This window comes from Beta vulgaris, chromosome 6 (assembly GCF_026745355.1).
Source record: "Beta vulgaris subsp. vulgaris cultivar EL10 chromosome 6, EL10.2, whole genome shotgun sequence".
In the NCBI taxonomy this organism is placed as follows: Eukaryota; Viridiplantae; Streptophyta; class Magnoliopsida; order Caryophyllales; family Amaranthaceae; genus Beta; species Beta vulgaris.
Window position 1 is genome coordinate 36063849 of NC_079207.1, and position 27423 is coordinate 36091271.

General features: G+C 36.5%; 1 protein-coding gene across 2 annotated transcripts in view; it reads left to right on the forward strand.

The window, feature by feature from the left end:
- Nucleotides 1-3494: 3494 nt before the first annotated feature.
- The window catches only part of LOC104896651 (hypothetical protein), a 29246-nt gene continuing 5317 nt past the window's right edge, over nucleotides 3495-27423 (forward strand). The window contains exons 1-16 of one of the 2 annotated variants that reach the window (XM_048647605.2): nucleotides 3495-3571; nucleotides 3729-3861; nucleotides 9390-9508; nucleotides 9989-10034; nucleotides 14913-14985; nucleotides 15064-15121; nucleotides 15644-15739; nucleotides 16540-16657; nucleotides 16724-16990; nucleotides 17329-17430; nucleotides 17567-17924; nucleotides 18053-18166; nucleotides 22842-23473; nucleotides 23573-23769; nucleotides 24305-24527; nucleotides 26821-26940. In XM_048647605.2, coding sequence (XP_048503562.1) covers nucleotides 3766-3861; nucleotides 9390-9508; nucleotides 9989-10034; nucleotides 14913-14985; nucleotides 15064-15121; nucleotides 15644-15739; nucleotides 16540-16657; nucleotides 16724-16990; nucleotides 17329-17430; nucleotides 17567-17924; nucleotides 18053-18166; nucleotides 22842-23473; nucleotides 23573-23769; nucleotides 24305-24527; nucleotides 26821-26940 — 2619 coding nt within the window. In that variant the 5' untranslated portion in view covers nucleotides 3495-3571; nucleotides 3729-3765. Of the gene's footprint in view, nucleotides 3572-3728; nucleotides 3862-9389; nucleotides 9509-9988; nucleotides 10035-14912; nucleotides 14986-15063; nucleotides 15122-15643; nucleotides 15740-16539; nucleotides 16658-16723; nucleotides 16995-17328; nucleotides 17431-17566; nucleotides 17925-18052; nucleotides 18167-22841; nucleotides 23474-23572; nucleotides 23770-24304; nucleotides 24528-26820; nucleotides 26941-27423 lie in introns of those variants that run through there. The other variant, XM_048647606.2, reaches the window with a different exon arrangement.

Consider the following 27423-nt stretch of genomic DNA (forward strand, 5'->3'; position numbering starts at 1 on the left):
TCTAGGGCAATCGATCGGTCCACCATGCTTATACCAGTTTAATCAATATAATAGTTCAACAACACTTGGATTGAGGTTCGAATAAATGAAGTATTTCGTTAATCCTTGGTCAGGCATTAACAACTCCTAGATTAACATATGCCAGTACGGTCGCTCAACATAATCAAATCTACCTATTGTAATAAGCCTCTAATGAACGAATATGATCTTTCGATTCTAATTCTTATTAGCTAAACATAACTCATGATATTGCGCAATTACATAAATTAAACAAGTATAACAAATCAATAGGAATTATTCTAATTCAATCCAATTATTGAAGAACATCAAACTACAATAAAAAAGGTATAAACATGGCTTCCCTCTCTAAACCCTAGAAATAGACTACTCACTCATGATGATATTAAACGCAATAAACATAATCAAATTAAAAGAATTCATAAAATTAAACTAAGCAGAGAAGAATACCAAATGATTGAAGAACGATGGAAAAGGAAATCGACGATCTATATAATCTTCCAATATAAAAGTTCAACAAAAACTAGAGAGAATAAACTAAGTGTTTTGGCCCTAAAAACGTAGAAAATAAGATGGTCCTTTCGGAAATATAAAAAAACTATTTATACTTCTTACAAAACCGGCTAAAAAACCCGAAAAAACGCGTCCCGAGAAACCGCCCGGTCGACCGGGCGAAATCCGCCCGGTCGGGCGACGGTCATTCAACTTCTACGACAAAAAAGCAAATCCGCCCGGTCGACCGGGCGAACCCGCCCAGTCGGGCGCGCAAGCGATTTTGGATCTTTTCTCGCCCGGTTGACCGGGCTAACATTCCGTGCATTTTGGTGAAAAATTGATTTCGCCCGGTCGGGCAAAACCGCCCGGTCGACCGAGCGGACAAACAGTAATTTTGCATCAACTTGTGAAGGCTGTATCTCTCAAACCAGATGTCGGATTGGGGCGTGTGACCTATCACTGGAAAGCCCTTGAAGTCTAGTTTTCAACCCAACTGGAATTTCTTGATTATCAATTGTATATCAAAAGTTATGGCCAAAATAGTGAACAGGTGTCAGTTTTGACACTTCTTTCACCAACTGTTTGCTTCATTCTAACTCGAAATTGTCCCGAAATGATGCATTGCGATCCTTGTGCAAGATATCTTCATCTTCAATGATTATTCATCTTCAATGATTAATAGGCTTGATCTTAGGTAATCATAATCAATTTGCATCAAAGTAACCTGAAAATGATCAAAACACGCAAACGGGGAGTAGTAGAGCACAACTTACGTAATTCATTCCATTATACACCTAAATGCTCTAAAAGGAGTTCTAAATGCAATCAAAATGCATCTAAAAACTATATATAAATGTGACATATCACAAGCTATATCAAATACAAACAATTCAATTCACTTACAGTTCTATTAAAAATTGAAATAACATGTCCCTTTGAAAAGCATGTCAACAGGGCTTTTAGAAGGACTCACCAACTATCTCACCAAGGAGAAAGAAAATGGAGAGCTAGTTCTTATCCAACATGAGGATCTTGGGTGTCAGGGCCGTCCCTGAGCCTGGGCAGGAGGGGCCCTTGCCCAGGGCCCAGGGAGAAAAGCCCCATATGGATCATGTACGATATGCTAATTTGTGATAAAACAAAAGTGAACGCATAAAATCTACAGAGTAGAGGCATTGGCTTCTTGGTTAACTATCAACCCACTGCATCTTCCATCACATGGTCGAATCCTCTAGGCATCTATTACGTTTTTAAAATAAATTCAGCTTTTTTTACTTTTTTTCCTTTTTGGATTTTTTTTTTGCTTTCATTGATTTTATAATAGCTTGAACTTCCTAATTTTATTTTTTGGTTTTCTTTTGTTTTCAATGATTTTAAAATAGCTACATAGTCTTAAGTGGGTTTTCTTTCCTTCTCATAGAAAGTAACTATGTCACTTTTGCTATTTCATAATTCCTTGACTTTATATAGTTGTACACTATTTACGTTTACATTGTTCATTTATACCCCACTTATATATATGAACAAATGTTATTAGATTTATCTTAATGTATATTAATTTCAATATATTCTATTCACATAAATTGTACGAATTGATAAAGTAAGATAGTTAAATATAATATGTTAATAAAGTAGTGCATTTATAAACAAGAAGGGTTATATTATTGCCTTTTCTTTTTTCACAATTCAAACCCGAGAAAATATTAAAGAAGTAACCCAAAAGGACAAAGCACTTATTATACAATTTCGTAATCCAAACCAGACTCCATTTGATAATTTGATGATGAGGATGATGTGATAAATTTAAGAAGCAATAATGACTTAATTTAGGAAGACTTGTCACAAAGAGATAATCATCAATCCGATGGGTTATATTATAAAAAATGTAAGCTAAAATGAATCCAGATTTCATGAGCTATTATTAAAAAGAATTCATATTCAGCAGAATTTTGGCCATTAATATCTCTAAATCAATATAATATATGTAGAGAATAGTATTTGAGATTGGGAAGGGCCCATATTTTTTTAGTTTGCCCAGGGCCTAAAAAATGTCAGGAACGGGCCTGTTGGGTGTGTCTTGACTGTATCTCCATGTAGACGAATTGAAAAGTGTCTCTTGAAGGAGATACCATTTGGGAGAAATGAGAAATGACTCTCCATTGTACCAACCAATCAATTGGTGACACATGACACAAAAAAATGAGTTGCATTACTTGACATGAGGATACATTACACAGTGAAATATATAATGGAGAGCTCTTTAAAAAGGTTTATTGTTGTTTGTTGATTTTTAGATATTGTTTTTGAGTGTAACTTTTTTTTTAAATTTAAGATGAAGTCCTTGGTAAATAGGGAGGAAATTGGGGATTCCTCCCTGCATGGACTGAGACTCAATTCGAAGATATTTGCCAACACTACTACGCTATCACCTGCTACTTCATTTTTTGAGTGTAACTTGAAAAAAGAGAATATTACCGGAGTTCATTTGAGATCCATTATCTTGTACTACATGTTATTCATTTGAACAAGTAATTCTAAAAATAACTATTTCATTTTCATTTTAATCTACATATTTACACTTTTTACGTATGCTAATATAAAACTTTGAGGACATATATCTTCAGTTTTGTATTTGTAAAAATTATAAAAAGTACATATTAATAAAATACATGTTATGATGAGTGTAACAAGACCCCACATGACTATATTTCCATTCGCGTAGAAATCACAAATGATGGTCAAAGTGAAATTTATAAATAGTGTAAAATATCAAAGTATGTAGATTAAAGTAAAACGAAGGAAGTAGTAAAGTACTATACACTCTCTAATCGAAAACCAAAGTTAGCTACACACCGTGGCCTAACTAGTTTTTAAAAAAGAAAACATTAAGAATAATAATAAAAAATATATAGAGTATATTTTTCCATGTAAAGAAAAGGAGAGGAGAAGAACAGTTAATTAAAATTACGGTGCTGGTGTCCATTTCGACGACCCCCAACGGCAACGGGCAACGGGCAATGGCCAAACCTCACTCTTCTGATCTCCCAACACATCTTAGGTCTGTTTACATTCAATTAGGTTAATTTTCCCGATATTTTTTCGTACCATGCTCGATGAAATCCTTGAATTTTACAAGTTCATGATTTATTTTCCTTCTTCTGACCCAATTCCCAATACAAAATTGGGTAAATTTCAACAATAAATTGTGGATTTAGTGGTTGAAAAGTGAATGTAAGTTACAGAATCATAAAAATGAAGTCGGGCAGTGCTGCAAAGTTGATTGTGGATGCGCTGCTCCAACGTTTTCTTCCACTTGCACGACGTCGCATTGAAACTGCTCAAGCCCAGGTTTTGATCTCACTCCATTTTTTTTGGTTTTATTTTAGACATTATGCATATAATTTAATGAGTTTTCATGGTTTTTTATGCAATGAACTTCCATGTTTATGATGATTAATGTTACTTTTTGCTAAACCTAATTGCTTAGTTAGTTCTTTTAACTCAATTTGGTGATATAAGCTAAATCAATCATGGGCGGATTTGTATTAATTAATTATTCATACTTTATATACTTATTAATTAATTACTTGTACTTTATTTACTTGTGATGGGTTTCTATAGGAGATTTTTTTAGACATAAGGGGATTGCTTTTAGGTTTAGGGGGCGTTTGGTTCAAATAGAAGAATGGAAAGAAAATGGAATCAAGTAGGGGAGAGGGATGGTAACAATAATTGTTACTTTTATTTGATGTTTGGTTCAACAATGGAAAGAAATCACTTGTAAGGGAATGGAAAGATTTTGTTACTCTTGAGGATACCATTTTGGAGGTTTGGAGTACCCTCAAGTAATGATAATGATTACCCCACTACCCAAACCAAACAAGGAGTAATGGATTCAAATTACTGAATCCGTTTCCAAGCCCCAAAAAAGCTCAAGCAAACAAGGTATTAGATCTAATCTGCATTACATACCTTCTCATAATATTGCCGACGACAATTGTGACTTTTACTGTAAAATGGCGCGTTTGAAAGAAGTGTAGCTCATCAGCTAGACTCAGATGTTGGGAGAGCGAGAAAAACTAAGAGGGATTCATCTTATTGAATATGAGAAGACTGCAGGTTTTTTTTTCTTTTCTAGAAAAATAAGGTATAATGAATGTGAAGGCCCGATATATCAGGGAAGATTTATATTTTGAAACACACTACTAGTCCGTTTGGTTTGATGGAAAATGGTTTTTCTTGGATATGTATTCCGGTAGAAAAGGCAAATGAATATTATTTTTCCTTTGTTTGATTTGATGGAAAATTATTTAGCTAAGAAAGGGAGAAAATGGAGATGTTGGGAATGAGGGAGTGAAGGAAAATGGTCTTTTCCTTCAAATATTGGAGAAAAATGTTTACAAAAGGATGGAAAACTTTTTTTCCACCTTAGTTTCCTTTTTAAATCTGTTGTCCAACCAAACAATGGAAAATGGGGAAAATTGTTTTTCTTGAAACGTTTTCCTCCAAAACAAACATAGCCTACGAGCAGGGCCGTTCCTGAACATTACTAGGCACGGGGCGAGATTAAAATTTGGGCCCCTAACGTATTTAAATTTTCTTTATTTTGACCCTGATTATCTAGATCCACTTTCTTCGAATGTTCTTCTATTTTTTTCTTAAAATATTTATTAAGAGCTCCCCTTTGTGATTCTTCTAATTCCTCTTTGTTTTCTTTTCCTTCTTTTTCGCTACCAGATAAATGTTTCGACAACATTATATAGCAGTTCAACTAATATAGAAAAGAACAACAACGCCTGTGAAATTGGATGATCTTTTACATAAGTGTGCCAATAAATAAAATTATTTAGTTTAATTAATTTTTGTCCTATAAAAATTAGCCAAATGAGAAAAGCTGAGTAAAAAAATTGGCCAAATTGTGGTACTTTTACTAGTTTTCACTAGCAATAGAGTTCCATAAACATTGTATAAATATTACTAATAGGAAAGAAACAAAATAGGGGCTTCAACTCCATTTTTTCATCATCATCGTCTACTGTACCAACTCTATTTTTGATTTTTTCATCATCATTGTCTACTCTACCAACCCCATTTATTCATCCTCATTAGTCCAATTACAGATTACCAAAGTCCAAAGGCTCTTGATTTGCATTACAATTTACAATATATACTTAAACAAAGCCACAATTGCCCAACAATCATTCATACATTACAGTGATACAACAGGAACAGTGATACAACACGAACTGACGGAAGCTGGAAGCAAGCATAATACTGCTGAAGATATTATTAAATTGCTCAACAATCATTCATTCATACCGAATTGCAAGATAAATTATTAAATTACCAAGTTCCCTACTCTTTAACTAAATCAAATTAACATACGAATTCAAAAATAAAATTGACAAATCGTCAAATTGTTGAAGAAAAATTAGAGAATGTAATTACAATTTACAAAACCTCATATACTGATGAAATCTGAATTGTTATATTGAGTACTACAAAGCCCAAATCACAAATCGTCAAAGTGCAATTGTAACTATCAGAAATTGAAAATTTAGAACAATGGGTTCTTTGTAATTGTGAGATATAGGGAGGTAAAAATGAACTATTTAGTCCCAAAAACTTCCTTCTTTCCGTTGGATTTTGAAGATTATAACTAGAGAATAATATATTTTCAGATGATTTGCAAGAGATTTTAGAGAGAAATAATCGGAAGAAGATTATAGGAAGAATTGTTGAATTTGCCATTTTTAGAGGATGAAAACTGAAAGAGCGTTTGGAAGTTTCAGTTTTGTTCTTCTTCCTTTCGTATTTGTTTGTGCGTGTTTTTTCTAAACTTTCTTTTTTTTTTTTTTTACAAAAGCTAAAACATGGAAAATTTTAGAAATTTTGGGCCCTGGGGCAGGGCCCAGGGCCGGGCCTGCCTACGAGAAAGAAGCAAGAAATTGAAAAAAAAGAGAAAATACATGAAGTGAAAGCTTCGAAGGAAACGAGCAAAGAAATAAAGCTAAACTCTAAGAGCATGTTTGGTTCATTATTATTGGGCTCCAAGAAATGGAATCAATTACCGATTCCATTTTTTCTTGTTTGGTTCAATCCTCCTCAATCCATTACCATTACTTGGTGGTAATGGACTCCCCCAATTTGTTACGTTTCCCTTCTCCTCAAGTAACAAAAACCGTTACTTTGTGGTAATGGTTACCATTTCCTTTCCATTCCATGGCTTGAACCAAACATCTAATAAAAGTAGTCATCTTTGTTACCATTCCCCTCTATTCATTTCATTCACTTTCCATTCCGTATCTTGAACCAAACGACCCCTAAGAGTCTAAGTAGTTTTTGTACGTGGAAAGCATTTTCTATCTCCCACAAGTCATGGAAGAACAACATCTTGTTATTAGTCTTTATGTTTGGAGGATGCCAAATGAGTATGAATGACCACAAAGATCATAGAAATCTCTCCTCCTCAAATGCTCCACCAACAAATAAGCTCAAGAAATGACAGTAAGAAAGTACACTAGAACAATTATTTCCATGGAAAGCTCGGGTTTTGTAAGATGGTAAGAACATAAGTAACCTTGAAATAGCACATGAATTGCAATTTTCATATCCCCTTAGGAAAAATGAAATTGCAATTATTAAATATCAACAAAGAAAGTTTGATACATAGACATGTCTGATTAAATTCAACAAATTGCAAATAGGTAAGGGGAAAAAACACCTGGCAGAAAGTAGAGAAACTAATTGCGTTTTAAATGATTATAGTAAGGGGTAAAGTGTGAACCCCAATACAACAAAAGTTATGGGAAAACTCAATTAGAGCCGGTAAAGTGCGAGGTCAAATCAAAGAAACTAGAATAGTCATATTGATAAGCAAGGATGGATTTTGTTTTTGGCACATAAAAGAATAAATTACCAAAACTAAATATATACCTGAGCTAATCAGCACAGATACCTCATACGACTAAAGATGCCTTTTCGCCTGAGTTTGCATAAATTCCCACCTTCTAGGAATGATTGAGCTCATAAACTCTTCGTTTGCAGTATCTACTTACAAAGCCGTAGCCATACTAATCAAGATATGGTAATATGTCTATCATTCTCGTTGCATCAACATGCCACTCGGAGCAAAATTTCCCTAATGACTTGTTTAGGCTTAGGAACATTTAGAAAATCTTGCTATTTCTTTGCAACCAAATACCATACAAGGCTTCACTAAAGCACACCACATAAAGTTTGGAGGTAGCAGATTTTATCCTACAGTGAATCATAGCATTTGCAAACTCTCGACTGAAGCTTCTCTGATGTTGGACCACACGTAAACACCTTAAAACACCAGCTGGCATTTTTACCGAATAATGGCAGGAGAAGAGAAAATATTGAGCATTTCATCTTCTGTACCCCATAAACAACAAATAGGATTACAGGCAATTGCCCACGGCAGTAGCCTATCAGCTGTAACCAATGGTTTTGCATTGCTCACAATAAAACACACTCTTACTAAAATCCGAGTTATTACAAATGTGCGATCTCCACTGAACTTTTGTACTTGATCCCTGCAGAATGTGGCAGGCTTTCTTGAAGCAACGATAAACTTTTGAATGACTGAACTTAAATTGCTGAATGTATTATTCGAAAAGGATAACTTCATGATCTTGCGGCTATAGTTTAGGGGTCAAATGACGAATTTTTAGAAATTGCAAATTAAATCGACCTGCAAATTTGAAAAAAATATTGGAACCTAACAGAGAAATACTTTTCATAAATTGTGGCCCCATATTCAATTGGCAAATCTCACAAATATGGGAAAGGATTAACAATCAGACTTCAATCAAGTACCATACAATTAGTAATAACAATAACCCAAGCAATATTTTGCAACCAAAGATCATACACAACAAATGACTTGGTAGGGAAATGATTGAAGCCAGTCAATAAACAAGACAGTTTTGCTTTAAAGAAAATTTAAGCCAATTAAACCTTTGGATCTGATTTCCATAACAATTTTATCTACATAATCTCCTTTCAAGAATCTTGGAACTGATTTTAATCAGTGTTGTGGATGGTACTTCAATTGGATTTACCCTACAATATCCTCTGTGTCAAGTGCAATTTGGATGGAGCATAGGAAAAAGAGGGGCTTGTGGTGTAGATCAGTAGGAAGCCTAGGGTTCTAAAGAGATCGATTGAGAGCGTATGTTCTCTCTCTCTCATCACTTTTTAAAAAGGATAAGCAAAAGGGACTAGGAGGGAATTTTCCTTCGGAAATCATTTTCTCTCTCTAAAAAGTGGATCTTTTTGGGCTAGTGCTCATGCGAAGTGTGTATTAGTTACCTGCATTTGTTGAAGTGAATTTACAACTGGTTAGGTAGAAAGCTACTATAAGGCAAGTAATATAGTTGTACAGCTGGTGTGCATTGGGCAAGGGGGATCAACAATCTCTAATAGGCTTTCAAAAAGGTTATGATATCCATAAAAGGACATTTTTCATAATCAGTGACGCTGGTTCTTTTAGAAGGGGGCTTATCTGTAATGATGCTATTGCACATCTCCAAATATTGTTTTATGCCTCCTGTTTGGTTTTTTTTGCTTTTAAGTAATTACATCTTTTTTAGAAAAAAAATAAATTTGATTATAATATTTAATTCATTCTGTAGGAATTTTTTTTGGATAATGTGAATTTTTATGAAAGTATCTATAACGATTTATAACAATAAGTCTAACAAGCTTATGTTTATATGTAGATCAATACTATTTTCCTAAAATTAATGTTCACAAGTGTCTCAAACATTTTTATATGGGCTATTATATTGAAATGGAGGCTATAAGAAGTGATTTGCTGCTAATGATTTTTTTGGTTTGGAATTATGCAGGATGGACAATACCTTAGTCCATCTGATCCAGCCTATGACCAAGTATTGGATTCCCTAGCTATGGTGGCTCGGCATACTCCAGTACCTCTTCTAGAAGCTCTTCTTAGGTGGAGAGAAAGGTTCGTTGTTATCAGCAGTTGTCTGCAATTTTAGATGATAGAGTTTTCTAAAAGTGGATTCTTTATTTTCGTTTCGTGGATATTTTGTCTCGTTTTCTTGCACTTTTGTTCGTCTTTTATGTAGTTGTTGGCTCTGTATTCTACACTATAGATAAGCTATGCATACTTTGTTGGAAGGCAGTTCTTGGGTTATTGGCCTGGGCATGTCAGGCCTGTTATTTTGGCTTTTTTTAACTTGATTTTTGTTGGATTGCTTTTTCTATACATGTTTTTGACGTTGATTCCTTGTTACTGCATGCATGTGAAATTGCATCATGAGAGACCTGGTGATTTGACCTTTGCTTGGTTATCGTTTTAATTTTTGTGCATCCTGTGTTATACACTCATACCGCCAGCTTTGACATGTTCGTTGTGAAATAATTGCTTCCTGCTTGATCTATGGCTGCTTTTAATGTAATATGTTTCCCACACATTTTGCAGTGAATCCCCAAAGGGTGCAAATGATGCTTCCACATTTCAGAGAAAGGTTTGCATCTTCCATTAAGGCTATAGTTTGGCTGTACTAGCTGGAATATTTTAATTTTCTTATTCATAAAGTAGATGGCATGTGCGATTCGTCTCATTTGCCTGCTGAACTCCCCAATGTCAATATCTCATATAAAACTTCTGTGGTGTGCTTAAGTCTAAGTAGTGGTCTTGATGAATAATGATTGTAAATCGTCCAGGTACTTAGAAAAGAAAAATGGATTGATGAACTGTGTTGCTCTTATGGTCCACTTGGCATGAGTAAGTGAATTCGAAGGCTTATAATTTATTGCTGAAGTCCAGGTAACCTAAGAACTGTGTCAAAAAGAACCATGTTGTGATAAAATGGATTATGTTCCTATGTGATTGGTCTTGTTCTTTCTGCATATGAAAACTGGAATAAATAATTTCAGATTAGGTATAATAAGTTTAGATAAAGTCTACCAAGTTCAATTCACAACTTAAATAAGCACGGATAAAGGCCAAGAAGTTTAGATAACAAGTTTTCAGGTGAAAGGAATTAGCCTTATTTTCTTTGTGAAGGAGTAGGTTAGTGTTAATCAAGATTAGTAAAGGAAAAATATGATCTCTCATAGGGATTCATTGCTGCTATGAACTGAATATTTGGAGAAGGGGCATTTTAGGATTAGCTTAATATCTTAATATATGTGTCTTAGGGAATAAGTTAGAGGGTTAGTTAGGGAAAAAGTACTATAAATATATAGCTGATGTAAGAAGGAAAGTTATGTTGAAAATAAATGAGAATTTGGGTGAGCTATTAAGAGTTCATTTTAGGAGAGAATCAAGCTTGTCGAAAGCTTGAATTTCTTTACTTTTCAGTTTTATTAATCAAATGCTCTTCTTTTTCCTTATTTCATGCCATTAATGATGCTATAAGTTATGTTAATTTATAGCAAATGGTATCAGAGCCAAACCTCGGCCACCAGCCGGCCGTGACCAACGAGGGACGTTGGTCCTTATGGTGGGACGAATGTTATGGACTGATCCCGGGGAAAGGATCCCACATCGACCATATGGGAGGTTGATGTGTGGTTTATATAGGACAACGGGCTCTCCTCCTCTTGAGTTAGCTTTTGGGAAGTGCATTCCTATTATCTTATACAAAGTGGCTATGAATTAACATAACTTGAGCATCATTAATGGCATGAAATAAGGAAGAAAAAGAGCATTTGATTAATAAAACTAAAAAGTAAAGATATTCAAGCTTTCGAGAGGCTTGATTCTCTCCCAAAATGAACTCTCAAAAGCTCACCCAAATTTTCATGAATCTCATATATTTTCAACATAACTTTCCTTCTTACATCAGTATATATTTATAGTACTTTTTAACCCTCTAACTTATTCCCCAAAGACACCTATATAAACATATTAAGCTAATCCTGAAATGCCCCTTCTCCAAATATTCAGTTCATAACATTATCGGCACCCCAAACTTCACCTTGTCCTCAAGGTAGTTAGAAGTTAGCACTTGATTTTTGGCCTCGCAATGATCCCTTCCGATTCTTGCATTGGCCAACATAGTTAGCGAGCTGCTGTTTTAATTTTTGCTCTTCATTAGTGAATGTTGGTAGGCCTTTTTGGTGCGTAATCCCACAAGAGAGGTGCAGAAACTTTGCATTGTCAAAACACTGTTGCCATTGGCGTAGGAGTACTTGATTGACAAGTGTCAATGTGATTGTCATTGGTTTGGCCACGAAAGGAAATTCACGGATTGTGTAGGGCAAAATAAAGAATTATAGGAAGAATGTAAATCAAAATTGAGAATGTGGTTTGATGATTTCGACGGTTGATTACAAGGTTTTGGTTTTTGGTTTTTGGACATCAGAAGAAAAATTTGGTTGAACAAGAAAATGTTGGGTGGGTTTAGTGAATAGTGGGCTAGGTGGATGATTGATTTGGGCAGCTTGAGAATCTGGGTGGCAAAATTTGGGCAGGATTAAAGATTAAGTTGGGCTAGTTTAGGAGAGGAGTGGAGGGAAATGGAATTTAGGAATTGAGTGGAGGGATTTCCTAAGATTTGGGTCGATGAATTGGGCCGAGATTCTAAAAAACTAGACATGGGCCCCAATTCATTAAAAGTAAAGTGGAAGGAGTGGTTAGTATGTGCCCCCTCCAATTCCTTTACTAATTGCAAGACCTTAGGTGCATCACGTGGCCCCAACCGCCTACTTCCATCACTGATATTAAATTTTTGGTCATTGACCAAATTATTCTTAATGACATCCTCTTCATGTGGCTTCATCTTCAAGCCAATGACTGACTCATCAAAACTTCCCATATACACTTCCCTTTCATGCTCTGTTTCTAGAACTTTCTTCTGGAGAAAATCTCTGCCACCGGCCATGAAGGTTAGCCCACTGCCGGAGTAAACTCGAGCAAAATTTCCGAGCCCACTCGCCTTAGAATTGCCTTTCACAAATCCTTCTTTACCTTGAGCTGCGGTACCCCACCAACCCTATACTCGCGGGTAAAGGAACCTAGGCCACCACCCTATCCACTTCCTCTGGCAACTCCCTTCTCAAATAATTCTCTCTTTGGGTCAAGAGCATTGCCGGATCTACCACCAGTGTCACCTCTTGTTTCTAAAAGCTTCTCCACATTAATGGTGGTCATGTTTTCCTTGTTTTCACCTCCATACTTTCCGACGACGACCAAGGCGAAACCATCACCATTTTTGCTTTTCATCAAAGTCTGATTGTGTGTCTCTTCATCCGCCGGAATCACTTCGACAATAGGTATGGTGGAGCTAACCTGGTCGCGAGTTCGCAATGCATCTTCCTCCACCTCTTTCTTTTCTGCTGCTCTACCGGAGGTTATTTGAATCTCCTTCCTCCACATATCTAGGGTTTCCTTTAACCTCTTAAAATGTTTCTGGCATGACCCTTCTCCAACAATGGTGGTGGGATAGCCACCAGACCTTCCTTTCACCGAGTGGTCAAGCTTCGTCGCAGTTCGCCGTGCCGTCTGTGAAGAACCATAGAATAGCTTCACTTTTTTTTTCCCGTTGCTGCCATTCATTGAAAGGCCACCACCGATGTTTCCTCTCGAACCACTGCTGTGCGTTGCCGACAAATGCGATGATGGCAGCCTTAAACTTCAACTCCTTATTTAATCGGAAGAAAGGGACAAAATCTCCAAATCCTCAATCCATTCATTCAAATTTTTTCCATTAAACTTAGGGAGTTGAAGCTCTCGCTGGATTCTCGCTTCTTCTTCGAGATTCGAGATACCTCGATCTCTTTTGCGTGTGATGTACGCGTACTCCTCTCGGAACCACATTTCGATCTGTTTTGCGGCACTTTCTCCGGCGAACTCCATTAATGAACTTCGTTTTTTTTTTAAATAAAAAAACACCACTCTACTCTCCCAGAATTGCTGTGATACCATTTGCTACAGGATCACAGGGGAGCCTCCCGAAAAGCTAGCCTAAAGGGAGGAGAGCCCATAATCCTATATAAATCCCACATCATCCCCCCATATGACCGATGTGAGACTCTTGCAAAGGTACCGTAACATACCACCCGTCTTCAGAGCCACATGCCCTCATGTGGCAGGCTTTGCACTAGGCAAGAGAAAGAAGGTTCCTAGCCCCGAACAAGCACCAGCGTCACCTCCATCAGTCACATGTGCCACAGTCGAGGGATGGGCGGCTCTGATATCATTTGTTATAGGATAATAGGAATGCACTTCCCAAAAGTTAGCTCAAGAGGAGGAGAGCCCATTGTCTTACATAAATCACACACCAACCTCCCATTCGGTCGATGTGAGATCCTTTCCCTTGAATCAGTACATAACAATTGCCTTTGCAGTCCAGATTGATTTTTATGCTGTATGAGTTATTACATTGTGGAAATCAGAGTTATTATTTTCAAACCTTTTAATTGATTGAATCTTAATTTGTTGGTATCCTGTTTGAGAGATTTATAGAAACATCTAGAGCTTCTTTAGAACGAGCATATGAGTGAGGGATGAAATTGGCAGTATATCATGTGCAACATCGTCCTTTTAGTAATTCCATGTTACTATTCTTTTACTAATTCTCCTTTCCCAAATTTTTCCTTGTGAACATCTTTGGTCTCCTCTATTTTGTGTAAGACTGTGTGTTACTGTGCATTTAACCTTTCCTGAGTTGTATCCTGCCAACAATAGGATAAATACTGCTTTTGTCATTGTTGATCTAAGTAGAAAAAAAAAGCAAGCTTAAGTGAAGCAAAAGTTTAAATTTTGATGGTTCTAATCTGTATTGCGGGCCATAAGGACTGGGAGTGAGTATATACTAGTCAATGTAGGATATCGAGACTTATGGTTTAATTTTTTAAAACTCTAGAAACTATATGCGTTTTGCATTGTGCAATCCAATATTCTTTGGGGTTGTGGAGGAGCTGGAAACAGTCAGCTCAATTTTTTGAATTCAGGAATATGCTGGTGGAATATGCCCGGGAAGGGAGAGAGATGCAATGACACCGGTGATTTATGGTTAGTTTTTAAGAAGCTTATAGAGAATTTTGGTTGTGACTTATGAATAGTGATTATGATATTCCCTTATCACTCTATAGTAGAATATTTTATTTTTGTTTAAAGTCTATTACTGGGTGTTGACTTGCTATAGGCCTTTGTTCCCTTTTTTCCTGGGATCAAGAACTTTCGTTAAAAGTCTATTTGTGGTTGTTGACTTGCTATAGGCCTTTGTTCCTTTCTTTTCTGGGATCACGATTATTCTATATTTCTAAAGACAGGTTGATGACTGAAGGATAAGGGCATACACTTAAAACAGGGTTCCTTTTCTACATTAATTAACATACTCTTGTGTCCATAAACCATGAAGCTAAGTATTGGTTACCCACTGCATTTTCTTCAGCTTGCAGTGGAGTGCATATTTTGCTCAGCATGTATCCGTTTTGTGGAGTGCTGTCTGCCAGAAGGACTTACAGGTTTACTTCTCACATTTTACCTTTGATTTGAATTTGGGGCTTGCTTAGGGATGTGATTATAGCTTGCATTCTTTGCAGAGAAACTTTGGTCTGGGCTGGAAAACTTTGTGTTTGACTGGCTAATCAATGCTGACAGGTGAGATATCGTATTCTCAAAAATATTTATTTAGGGGAGTGTTCCACTGAACTGTACCCTGTCCTTAGCATTGTTCTTTCAGTTGCTCTGCAACAATGTATGCTTTTGGATTTGGTGGGGATCTGTTTATATATTGTGAAGATGACTCCTGCTTATAATCTCAGTTCTAAAGTCTATTCTGTAACAATATATATCTTTGTTGTGCTTTTCTTTTATTTATTTTATAAATATTCTTGTATCATGCTTTTGCATTTGGCTAAAATATGCTCATTTGGTGTCATCTTGAGCTTCAAGATTTTGTTTCATGATGATGAAATGATAAAAAAGTGATGAGATGCATTGCACTCATGTTAGATACCTAGTTTGTGGAATCTAATAGTAATTTTTATTGCCTGACATGAATGTGACCTGTAAAGGTTATTCCATTTAGTGACAAATGACAATGTTAATTACATTTATGGGATTTATTAGTATTCACTATATTACAACATCAAAATTCTCATCAGTATAGTTGTTTGGCAGGGTTGTAAGCCAGGTTGAATATCCCTCGCTTGTCGATTTGAGGGGGCTGCTCTTGGATCATGTTGCTCAACTTCTAGGCGCTTTATCTCGTATTAGGTAAGGTTCATTTTTAACAATTTTGTATGTAAGTTAGATGTGATGTACTAAAAGTGAATTCGGTACCCACTAAAGAATGCAAGCCTATGAAAGTGTGTATGATGGAGACTTGAGGGCAAATAAGATAGAGTGAAAATAAGGAATAAAAAGGAGTAAATGACTTTTTGATTGATATGAATGGGCGAATAGCAATTCTTAGATATAGTGGTTCTTGGAGATAAGCTTTTATAGTGTAATTTTTTTATCTATCTTATTTTTACGTATTATCTAACTTTGCTAACTTCCTCTTCTCAATCTGTATCTTATTTGTTCTGGAATTATTCCATTTTTTCTCAAATCTCCTTTAAGAATATATAATATTTTATTAAGAAATCTTTCCTTATCTGACTCTTTTGTGGCAAAAATAATAGGTTGATGGACAGAAATGTGATGAATTCTTCTACATATAAAATTTCAATAAAACAAACTGTACTGTTGTAGGGACTGCACAAGTGCTTATATTTCTTGTAAGAAAATTAAAAGAAGTTACATTGTTAGATGTTAATGCGCACTCCCTGTTCATTTATTGTCATATTGATAGTTAGATTTGAACTGATTAGGTGACAACTAAATCTGGACAATAGATATTAGCTGTTTACTCTTTTCCTCCGGTAATTTGTTTTAAGAATTTTCAGGGTTTGAGTATGTAAAATATTGCCATTTTTCCAGCAACTTTTTGACATCTTGATCGGTGCTACCACTGTTTGTTGGTATACTGATACTTCATATTTTTGGCGTGTTCCCCTTGCTTGCTGATTTAGGTTTAGCTCTGTAACTGAGCGTTTTTTCATGGAGTTGAACACTCGTCGGATTGACACTAGTGTTGCCCGGAGCGAGACATTAAATATTATCAGCGGCATGCGTTATCTGAAACTTGGGGTATGTATCTTGATTTGTTCTTGATACATCCGTGAGATCACCACTATAACCAGTGGCCATTGTCAGGTTAAGACAGAGGGTGGACTGAATGCATCAGCCTCTTTTGTAGCAAAAGCAAATCCATTGAACCGTGCTCCTCATAAACGGAAAAGTGAACTCCACCATGCACTATGTAATATGCTTACAAATATCTTGGCCCCACTAGCAGATGGTGGAAGAAACCAGTGGCCCCCCTCAGGTGTGGAACCTGCACTGAATCTTTGGTATGAAGCAGTTGGACGAATAAGAGGGAATTTGATCCATTGGATGGACAAACAGAGCAAACATATAGCTGTATGTAATGTCTCTATGCTCTTCATTCTGACATTTTAGCTACGATATTGAAACTTTAGCATCAATGGTTACCGTTTACTTCCAGCTTAAGTCAAATATGCTTTCCTATATGCATATATTTTGGTATAGAAGATACATGTTCACCTTCCTACATTTGTTATTTTAGCATTGATGGTTTGGAACTGCTGTTTTCATTACTGTTGCAATCGATGAAAATATAATGCAAATATTTTAATGAAGAATCTTCTTTATAAATATTATGATTAATGACATACTATAATAGTTTCATGGACTTCATTGGTTTCCATGTGCTTCTGAAATGATTCATCGTGGTACAGGTGGGGTACCCTCTTGTGACTCTTTTTCTTTGTCTTGGAGAGCCTCAGACTTTTGAAACTAATTTTGGTCCACACATGGAGCAGCTTTACAAGCTTCTGCGCGTAAGTTCATTGTAATATTAATATTGAAATATCTGTTCTTTTAATGTAACTGCTTAATGTCATTTAGGGATCAAAACAGCTCTCTCTGTCATCTGTCACTTGTTGATCCTACTTTACAGCCTCACTTTCTGTGCAGGACAAGAATCACCGCTTCATGGCCTTAGACTGCCTCCACCGTGTCGTGAGATTTTATTTATGCGTCTATGCACCTGGTCAACCACCAAATCGTGTTTGGGACTATCTTGATAGTGTCACCTCACAATTGCTTACAATACTGAGGAAAGGAATGCTTACCCAAGATGTCCAACATGACAAACTTGTTGATTTTTGCGTAACAATAGCAGAAAGCAACCTAGATTTTGCAATGAACCATATGATTTTGGAGCTGCTAAAGCAAGATAGTTCAAGTGAAGCAAAAGTTATTGGTCTCCGCGCTTTGCACAGAATAGTTGTGTCACCTTCAAGTGAATATGTGGGTTTGGAAATTTTCCAAGGTGATGTTAATTGGAGGGTTAACACTTTGAACATTCATTATGCAATTTAATTCTATTAGAATATTACATTGATGTCAAATTTTCTAATATCTATTTTTTTTTTCTATATACTACTAATAAAATGGCAGGTCACGACATCGGTCACTACATCCCAAAGGTGAAGGCTGCAATCGAGTTTATCATTAGGTCTTGCCATCGAACCTTCAGTCAGGCTCTTCTCACTTCTTCACGGACAGCCATTGGTAAGTCTCGTTTTACTAAGATTTTAGTTCGATAAATGTCAATGATATAATATGCTAGTCTTGATTTTGTCAAGTTTGGTGCTTCTGGAGATGTTGTATCAAAAGGAAGGTTAGCATATACGGCTAGATAATTAAGAGCATTGTCCTACTTGAGTATAAATGACGGTCAATCTGGGTATATACTCGTGTCACTAAAGTTGGTTGCAATTAGAATGGTGGAAAGAGAAAGCAACCTCCAGAACTGAAGGAAGCTACGATTGCAAGCGGAGTGGCATACTGAAAAAAAGAAAACCCTTATTGCATTTGAAGCGATGACTTGAGCATAAACATCGCTTTTGTTCAATTACATAGAAATAAAAAAGAATTTTGATAGAGATTTGGGTTCTGGTTGAGGCTTTCTTTCTCCTGCCTTACAATTAGGGGGGGGGGGTGCAGGACGTTTGCGAAAGGGTTTTTTTATTGTGTTACTTTTCTTTGGTTGGTAGCATATCTAAATTTTATACTTTCCCTACTTTGTATGTTAACGATTAACCACACTCAATGGTATAGCTTTAGAAATTAATATTACGAATGTACACTTTATGTTCCAGAAAGACTTTCCATGTTATGATTGATCTATAACCAAGGAAGGGAGTGAGTTACTTGAAAGTGGGTTCATGTATTTGACTTTTGGGTAGGGGAGAAAAAGTTGTTAGAAACATGAGTATCATTTAATAGATCATGTGGACCCATGTGGTAGGGTAATTGGTAAGGGAGGGAAAAAGAGGAAAATTTTACAAAAAATGGAATAAAGCAAAATCGGGAAAAACTTTATGGAACAACCTAAGTTATTTGTGGAATGGAGGGAGTGACTTTAACCTATGAAGCGCGGGTACGCCTCTTGAGGATTGATTTACGTATTGGTACGGGTACGGTACGTATACAGCTAAGATTCATCCCCGAAACGAACTCAAATATCTGGGAACGTTGGATGCTCTTGGGTATGCTAGGTGGGATTCGGGTACGTCTTGGGTACTGTTGGGGCTTGGTAAGAGATGTACCTAGCCTTGTAAAATTCAGATCTAGGGTTTTCTTTCTCACTCTCTCCGAAGTTGCGCAACCCCCTTTCTCTTCCTCATCTTCCCCAGCCATGAAGCCTCGCCGGCAAGCAGTGCAACTTCTTGGCAGTCATGCACGTAGCCATGCTCGAATTTTTCTTCTCTCGCTAATTTCTTGTGTGATTTACTTTTTTTAGTTGATTGGAGAACTAGGCACGTAAAAGAGGGGGTTGTAGATTGTGGAGTAAGAGTACAACAGTACAATTGTATAACACATTTATTTAATTTCTTTTTAATAAAGCTGCAGTCCACGACAACCTTTTGTTTCTCTCTCATGTTGTGATTCACTTATCTAGGGAAGGGTTAAAGACTTAAGGGTATCAAGCAAACCTTTTTTTCTTTTTGAAAGAAGGCTATGTTGCTAACATTATATGGAAATTAACTTCTAACTTTTTCACTCCATATATATTTTTGTTTATTATGAAGGAACAAAGCTTATTACCTTTGTTTAATGTTTTTTGTACAAAAGTTATATGGAGATTCTATGTGAGGAGCTTTTAAGGCAATATTATTGACGAATTTTTCACGAGGTACTCCTGAGTCTTACAGAAATGCATCGGATAGCCTCACATTGAAAAACCATTAGATACCTCTTAATGACTAACAACTGTCTACTCCATTAGTCATGAAGGCCAAATTAACCTAATTTACCTAAATAACCCTAATTAATGGTAACGAAACTTGATTAAACCCTAATGAAACCTAGTTAATTAAAGGAAAATTTGACATTGATATATTTTCTGTTTGAAAATTTAATTTTTTTCTTGTTTGGGGGTCCTGCCTCTCACGCGTTTCAAGGCATGGGGAGGAGAAGAAGAAGAGGGAGAAGGGAAGTAGGGATTTTCTCTCATTTTCAAAAATGTTCGGAAAATTGGAAAACTGATTTGATGACACTATAACCAATATCTTACTGATGTTTGACTGGAGTTTATTAAAAATTTATTGTAAAATCTAATAGAATGACAAAGATTCATTTTAATCAGTAGAGTTGCATTTGCATATCGAAAAGCCTACAATATTCATCATTTTGAGAACATTAAATGAAAGTAAAAATAAGTCCAAAAAAATTCTGTGCCGACATCTATCACATCACTTTCACAATAGTGTGGAAGTTGCCTATATGTGCCGACATCTATCATTTTCACAATAGCGTGGTTTTGAAGAAGAAGATACAGACTATATTTTGAGAAGATGTCCTGCAGCGAGAGCTGTATGGCATAAGTTGGGATGGTTTGAAGGTGAGGATTCATTGAATTTGTCCTTAGAACAATGGCTGCTGTGGTAGATTGATGCTTCTAAAACTCACTGGTGCGAATATTGGGTGGGGATCTTTGCTGTGACGTGTTGGTGGTTGTGGAAGTGGAGAAATGAGAGATCCCGTTATCCCCATTGATCAAGTAAGTTTTATTTTTGCCAGAACCCATGAGATTAACCAAGCCATGAATAAAGATAATATACTTACTGGTGGTGACAAACGTTTGAAGCAAGAGATATACATTCGCTGGGAATATCCACGTGCTGGTTGGGTGCGTTTAAATACAGATGTGCCATGGGGCTTCAAAGGGCAATCCAGGCTTGGCTGGAGCAGGGTGCATCATTCGGGGAAGTAGAGGGGAGTTGCTCGAGTTATTTTCCCTTGACCGTGGAGCTTGTTCGTGCACCAAAGCTGAAATTTTGGGAGTTTTACGTGGTTTGTTGCTTGCTTCGAATGGAAACCATAGGAAAGTAATTGTTACGGTGGACTCGGAAGTCGTGGCTTGTTTATTGTTGGGAGCTTCCCCTCTCAACTCTCTTTATATACATGTGATTCGGAAATGCAAAGCTCTTATGGCTCTCCCCAATTGGGGGGTTTGCATTGAACAATGTTATCGCGAAGCCAATCATGCTGCTGATTGGTTAGCTAACTTTGGTGTTACTAGGATCAAAAGCTGATTATTTTTGAGGCGGTCCCGAAGGATCTTCATGCCGTTTTATTGGAGGACCTTAGTGGTGTAGCTTGGCCAAGGATGGTATCCAGTTCTGGAAGATTTTGTGCTGTTAGCTAGCTGTTTTCGTTGTGTCTGTAGTTGTTTTGTTTTTGTCTTTGTTTGGTTTAGCTGTTCTGTTTGCTGTGTTCTGGTGTTCTTTTTTCTCTTCTTTGTTGCTATTTTTTCTTTGGTGCTGTCTGTAGTCTTTAGTTGGTCTAGCTGATGTTGTTTAGTTTGAATTTTATTGTGTCTGTTGGGGATTTCCCCTCTCTTTCACCAAAAAAGAAAATAAATATTGCCTATATCTGCAGAAAATTCGTATTATGTGGCATATATAGGTAATATATATCAATATTTTCATTAAGTTTAACATTATTTAATACTCCCTCTCTTTTTAGTTTACTTACATCACTTTAAGGAAGAACTAAGGAGGAAGTCCAAAAGTATGAGAGAGAAACTGAAAAGGTGGAGAGAGAAACTGAAAAGATGGAGAGAAACTAAAAAGTGGGTCAAAATATTAAAAAGTGGATGACATGGGTGGAAAAAGAGGAGAAAGTAGACGGGACAAGTTATCAAGAATAAAAAAGGTAACAATATAGATTATAAAGAAACGAACCAAAAAGGAAAGTGTGTAGATTAAAAAGAAACGGCTAGATCAGTCTGGGTATCTTGATCTCATTTACATCTTGAAAGGTATGTCTTGTGTTTGTTATCAAATTATAGTGAAAATGGTATTAATTTGAATACATAAAAATATATTTTGCATAATGCTAATCTGTTCCAAGCCATGGAATCCAATGATACACAAGAAAAACACACTGATGACATTTTCACTAGTAAATTATTGAACAAACATGCAAACAGAGGTGACATTTTCAATGGTAATGAATCCTCATCTAAATCTGTTCAAGGATTTGATTGAGTATTCTACAAGAGGCTAATAGAAACCCCATGATCACTTTAATGATCCACTTTGAACACTAACTACATGCTATATACTTTAGTCACCATTCAATTGTTTCTTGAATATAATTTTAACGATTGTGTGTGTATGTGTGCGCGCGCGCGCGTTTGAACAGCCTTCTGAATTTCCCTCAAACCCCTTCACTGAAACATGTGGCGAATGTTATCTCTACTACTTCCCTTTACTGTATTGAGGTTTTTTCCCCAAATTTTCATGACACTTCAATTTTGGTTTCTTTCTGTTCTGCAAGCATCATGGACCTGAGGAGTGATGTCTTGATGATCCTTCGAGTGTTTTTTTTTCCAAACTTAGCTCTTTTATGGGCTTTGAACCATGTCAATCAAGGAATCATACCCTGTCAGGGTATCTCAATATGATTTCTACCCAGTCAGATCTGTATCAAGCAAAATATCTAGCAGCTTAGTCATTTAGACGCGGCCATGGCTATATATTATATGTCTATTTTCCTTTTCCTCATTTAGCTATAAATGTTTCAGCTCCTTTATACCTTGCCTTCTGCATACAGAGCTCAGTTCAGCCACAGTTCCTTTCTCGTTTTGTTTAAACATGTTTCTATGGTGCATTAAACTTTCATACCTGCAATGAATAGCTCATGGTACTAAGTTGCACGATGTTTTCATCTACAGATTCTGTTACCAAGGAAAAATCTCAAGGCTATCTTTTCCGATCCGTTTTAAAATGTATACCTGACCTGATAGAAGAGGTTGGTCGTAATGATAAGATCACTGAAATAATTCCTCAGCATGGCATAAGTATTGATCCTGGTGTACGTGAAGAAGCCGTGCAAGTGCTTAATCGAATTGTGAAATCCCTTCCTCACCGTCGATTTGCCGTCATGAGAGGGATGGCGAATTTTATTTTACGTCTTCCTGACGAGTTTCCGCTTCTTATTCAAACATCATTAGGACGGTTGTTGGAACTAATGCGCTTCTGGAGATTGCGTCTACACGAAGAAAGGCTTGAATTTGATGCACAAGATGCAAAGTATATGTCCCAGGAAATTGGTGCTTTCAGGAGGCCTTCTGTTCATCGTTCAGGAGAAGCTGTTGATTTTCGTGCTTCTGAGATAGATGCTGTTGGTCTTATCTTTCTTTGCTCCGTTGATAGTCAGATCAGGCATACTGCTCTGGAGTTGTTACGCTGTGTTCGGGCCTTATGGAATGACATAAGTGATCTTGCAGTTCATGAGAAAGTAGATTACAGCTCACGGAATGAAGCTGAACCTATATTCATTATTGATGTTCTTGAGGAAAATGGGGTGGGTAATCTCCTTTATTTTTCTCTATCAAATTTGTTTCTTCTACAGTTTGAGGCTCAGTCTTGCTCAGTTCTAAAAAGTTAAGTTACTCTATGACAGGATGACATCGTTCAGAGCTGCTACTGGGATTCTGGACGCCCATTTGACATGAGACGTGAATGTGATGCAGTTCCACCTGATGTTACCATTCAATCTATTCTGTTTGAGAGCCCTGATAAGAATAGATGGGCTAGATGTCTCAGTGAGCTCGTGAAATACGCTTCTGAGCTTTGCCCAAGATCTGTTCAGGAAGCAAAGTGAGCAACCTTGTTTTTCGACTGGCTAATCTGGGATACTCGATCTTAACTAATGGCTTCTGGATGATATACCATTTTAGTTAGATTACAAATAATTAGACGTTTATATTATTGTTCATGTCAATATTACTTCCTCTGTTCCAGATTAGTTTGAACCTTTTTTATTTATCTGAAAATAGTTTGAGCACTTCTATTTTAGGAATGGTCCTAGTTTTTCAATTTTTCTCACCTGCCCTTTTTCCCCCACCACATTTTCTCGTTGGAATAAAAAAATACCCCACTTTATCCTATAACATCAAACTTTTTAAGAAAAACAATTCATAACCACTCAACAACTCATCTCCTAAAAATTTGTCATTTTGACGGGGGGATTACTATTTAAAGTAATCTGGCTGTACTTGATAAGCTTCTATGTATGTGCTCATATGTCAGTTCTTTTCTCAATTGTAATGCATAATTTTAATTTCTGCGAATGGTTATCTTAATGCTTGAACACAAATGAAATACTTAAATTGAGAGTGATATGTTATGACAGGTCTGAGGTTATTCGCCGTCTTGCATATATTACACCTATTGAGTTAGGTGGCAGGGCTAATCAGTCACAAGATGGAGATAACAAGTTGGATCAATGGCTCATGTATGCAATGTTTGCTTGTTCATGTCCTCCTGACGCCAGGGAGGCTGCTAGTTTTGGCGCAACAAAAGAGCTTTTCAGACTTATTTTTCCGTCACTTAAATCTGGATCTGAATCTCAAGTGGTAAGTGTATAATCTATGAAGCTTCTGTTTAATTGGTCCCTAGTCACGAAAAACATTATTTTGAATAAGCGAAGCACAAAATACATTATGGAGGTCGAGGGATGAAGTTGATTGTGGCTTCAAGAATTAATACTGGAGCCTCTTGATATACTATCTAAGTGCTTTTGTACCAAGCTTATGGGAACTTATGTCATAAATGCATTTGAGCTGGCTGATTATACATATTACATGCTCTCTAGGAAGCATGTGGTATTAGGGTCTGTAAATGAGACATGCTGCATATTATTCTGGGTGAGACCAACTTTTGTAAATGTGATTGGCTGAGTAGAGAGCTAGAGATGGAGCTGGCCAGATATAAGTGAAAGTACATCCTGTCTCTACTATTCTTTAGGTCATTTATCCCCTCCTAGGGGAGGTTGAGGGGAAGGGGTAATGGGGAGGATGTGGTCATTGTATAAAGGGTTACTCACGAGCCAATGTATCGTTACATCTTGATTGTGGTTTGTGCAGTGTTCTACTTTTGTTGATAATGTATCTACAAAATGAAATTACTTAAAGAAGTAAATGAGCAATGGACTGAGTGCAAATAAGTGGAAGTTTAACGTCTTGATGTAGAAAATGTAATTTTGCTGCTTATTGTTCGTCAGAAGTAAGAAGTTCTGCATATTTTAACCATTTAATAGTGAAAAAAAGGGGTTGCTCCTTTGGCAGAAACTGCAGACTCCAGATGCCCTGCAAAAATTTTCTGAAATTTTCTTCCACAGTTGCGCTCACTACTTCACTGAACGTTTCTAAACCCAACCCATCCTTCCAATCTTCCATCGACCCAATCACAAATTAGACCCCATTGTTTTCCCTCAACCCACAAGCTTCTGAACCCATCTCAGATTCCACCAATTCCAATCACCCGTTATCTTCATCCCCTGACTCGTCCCAGAATTTTTTTCTCAATGGCCAGTCAATGGGTGTATATTCAGAATTTCCTTGAGATGGGGCAGCAAGCCAAGCTAAAGCAAGGTCCCGCGTTCGAGTGTATGACCAGTCGGGTTCCTGACATTGTTGCCACGGTCGGGAAGCCACTACAGATTACTATCCACCTTAAGGACAGGGTAGAAGTTTCGGCAGCCAGTAATGTTATAAATTGATATACGGGAAGGGGTTCTTTAAATCGTACCTTTACAAGTCATAATTAGTGGCTTGGAGAATAGGTTAGCTAGTTATTTAGGATAGAAGCTCTACAGATAGTAAAAAATAGAGAAGGGGAACATATGAAGAAGATTGTTAAGAGTTTTAGTTAGTTTCTTGGGAGAGTTTCAAGCCCTCTGGGATGCTTGAAAATTATATTTACCTTATGTAGTTAAGATTTAATAATACAAATCCATATCTATTCCTAAACCATCGTTTCAGTTCTGGATCAGCTACGGCAGATCATAGCACATTCCAAACAGAAGCTCTTACCTGCCTTGGAACCTTAGCCTTCCCGATCACTTCCTAAAAATAAACAAGCAAAATGGTTATCTGGTAGTATAGAAATGGCACAATAGATTCTTCTAATAGTTTGTTACTTATTGCTCATGATGAATTTACATGGTATTAGTATCCGTGGCACTTCAAGCTTATATGAAGTTTCTATTGTGTTTCACAGTGCTAACATTGACTTTACATTATATTTATGTTTTTTCTATGTATGAGTTTGCTACGAATTAACATAGCTTAGACAACATTAAAGACAGAAATTGAGGAAGAAGATAAGTATTTGAATGATAAACTGAAAATACAGCAAAAGTGAATTATATTCAAGCTTTCGAGAGACTTCGTTCTCTTCCAAATGAACTCTTAAAAGCTCACGAATATTCTCAACAATTTTCAACATAATTTTCTCTCTCTAATTATCCCTATATATAGAGTAATTTCCTTAGTAAAACTACCTAGCTTATTCCCCAAGCTAACTAATGAAGATAATATCTAAATTACCCTTTCCCTTAATATGGATTCATAGCAGAATTTTAATATCCGAGGGCCCGTTCGGCATTATTATCAGTTTTCAATTTTTGGTTTAATCATTTAATGAATATAAAAGTCATATGATATACGGAGTATAATAAACTTAAATATAGTCTTACTTGTACTTAACATGTCAATTTTGAAAAATGATAACATAAAACTTGAAACTACTTTTTCTAGTTGCCATATTTTTGTTTTTGGTTAAAAAAAAAAAACTGGAAACAGAAAACGATAATGAATGATCCCTGAATATGCTGTGTATTGATTTGATCTCCCCTCCTTGTTACAGAATGCAGCTACTATGGCTCTTGGTCATTCTCATCTCGAAGTATGCGAAACTATGTTTGGGGAACTTGCAGCTTTCATTGATGAGGTTTCTCTCGAGACAGAAGGAAAGCCAAAATGGAAGGTATGATTTCTAATGAGTTGAAACATGAAGTACGCTACAGTTCGAACTTGAGTGTTTTAGTGATAAACTGTGAGTTGATCTTTTCACTTTCACATGTGAAATGACAAATCTTTATAATGAATCTCAGTGATGGTGATAGGCCACATCGTTTATCTGGTAGTTCTAAGGATGAAATGCAAGTGATTCTATGCTTGTTCTTTTTCTTTGTATTTACAATACAGGCGTGGGTATTAGGCGGAACTTCTGATCATTGTGGATTAGTTGAAACTTTTAGTGTTGGGTTCTGCAGCAAGAGTAAGGGGTTGGCGGCAATTTGTTCTGAAAACAGTGCAAGTTGAAGACATTTCAAACACTCTAGAGTCTAGTTACAGTATACTTTTATTTTTTCTCTGATTTGTAACTGTTACTTGGGAGTGGGTTCCAAGGATTGTTATTGAATACAAGTCATGTATCTGGGAGTGGATGAAGAGCCTGAAAAGTAAG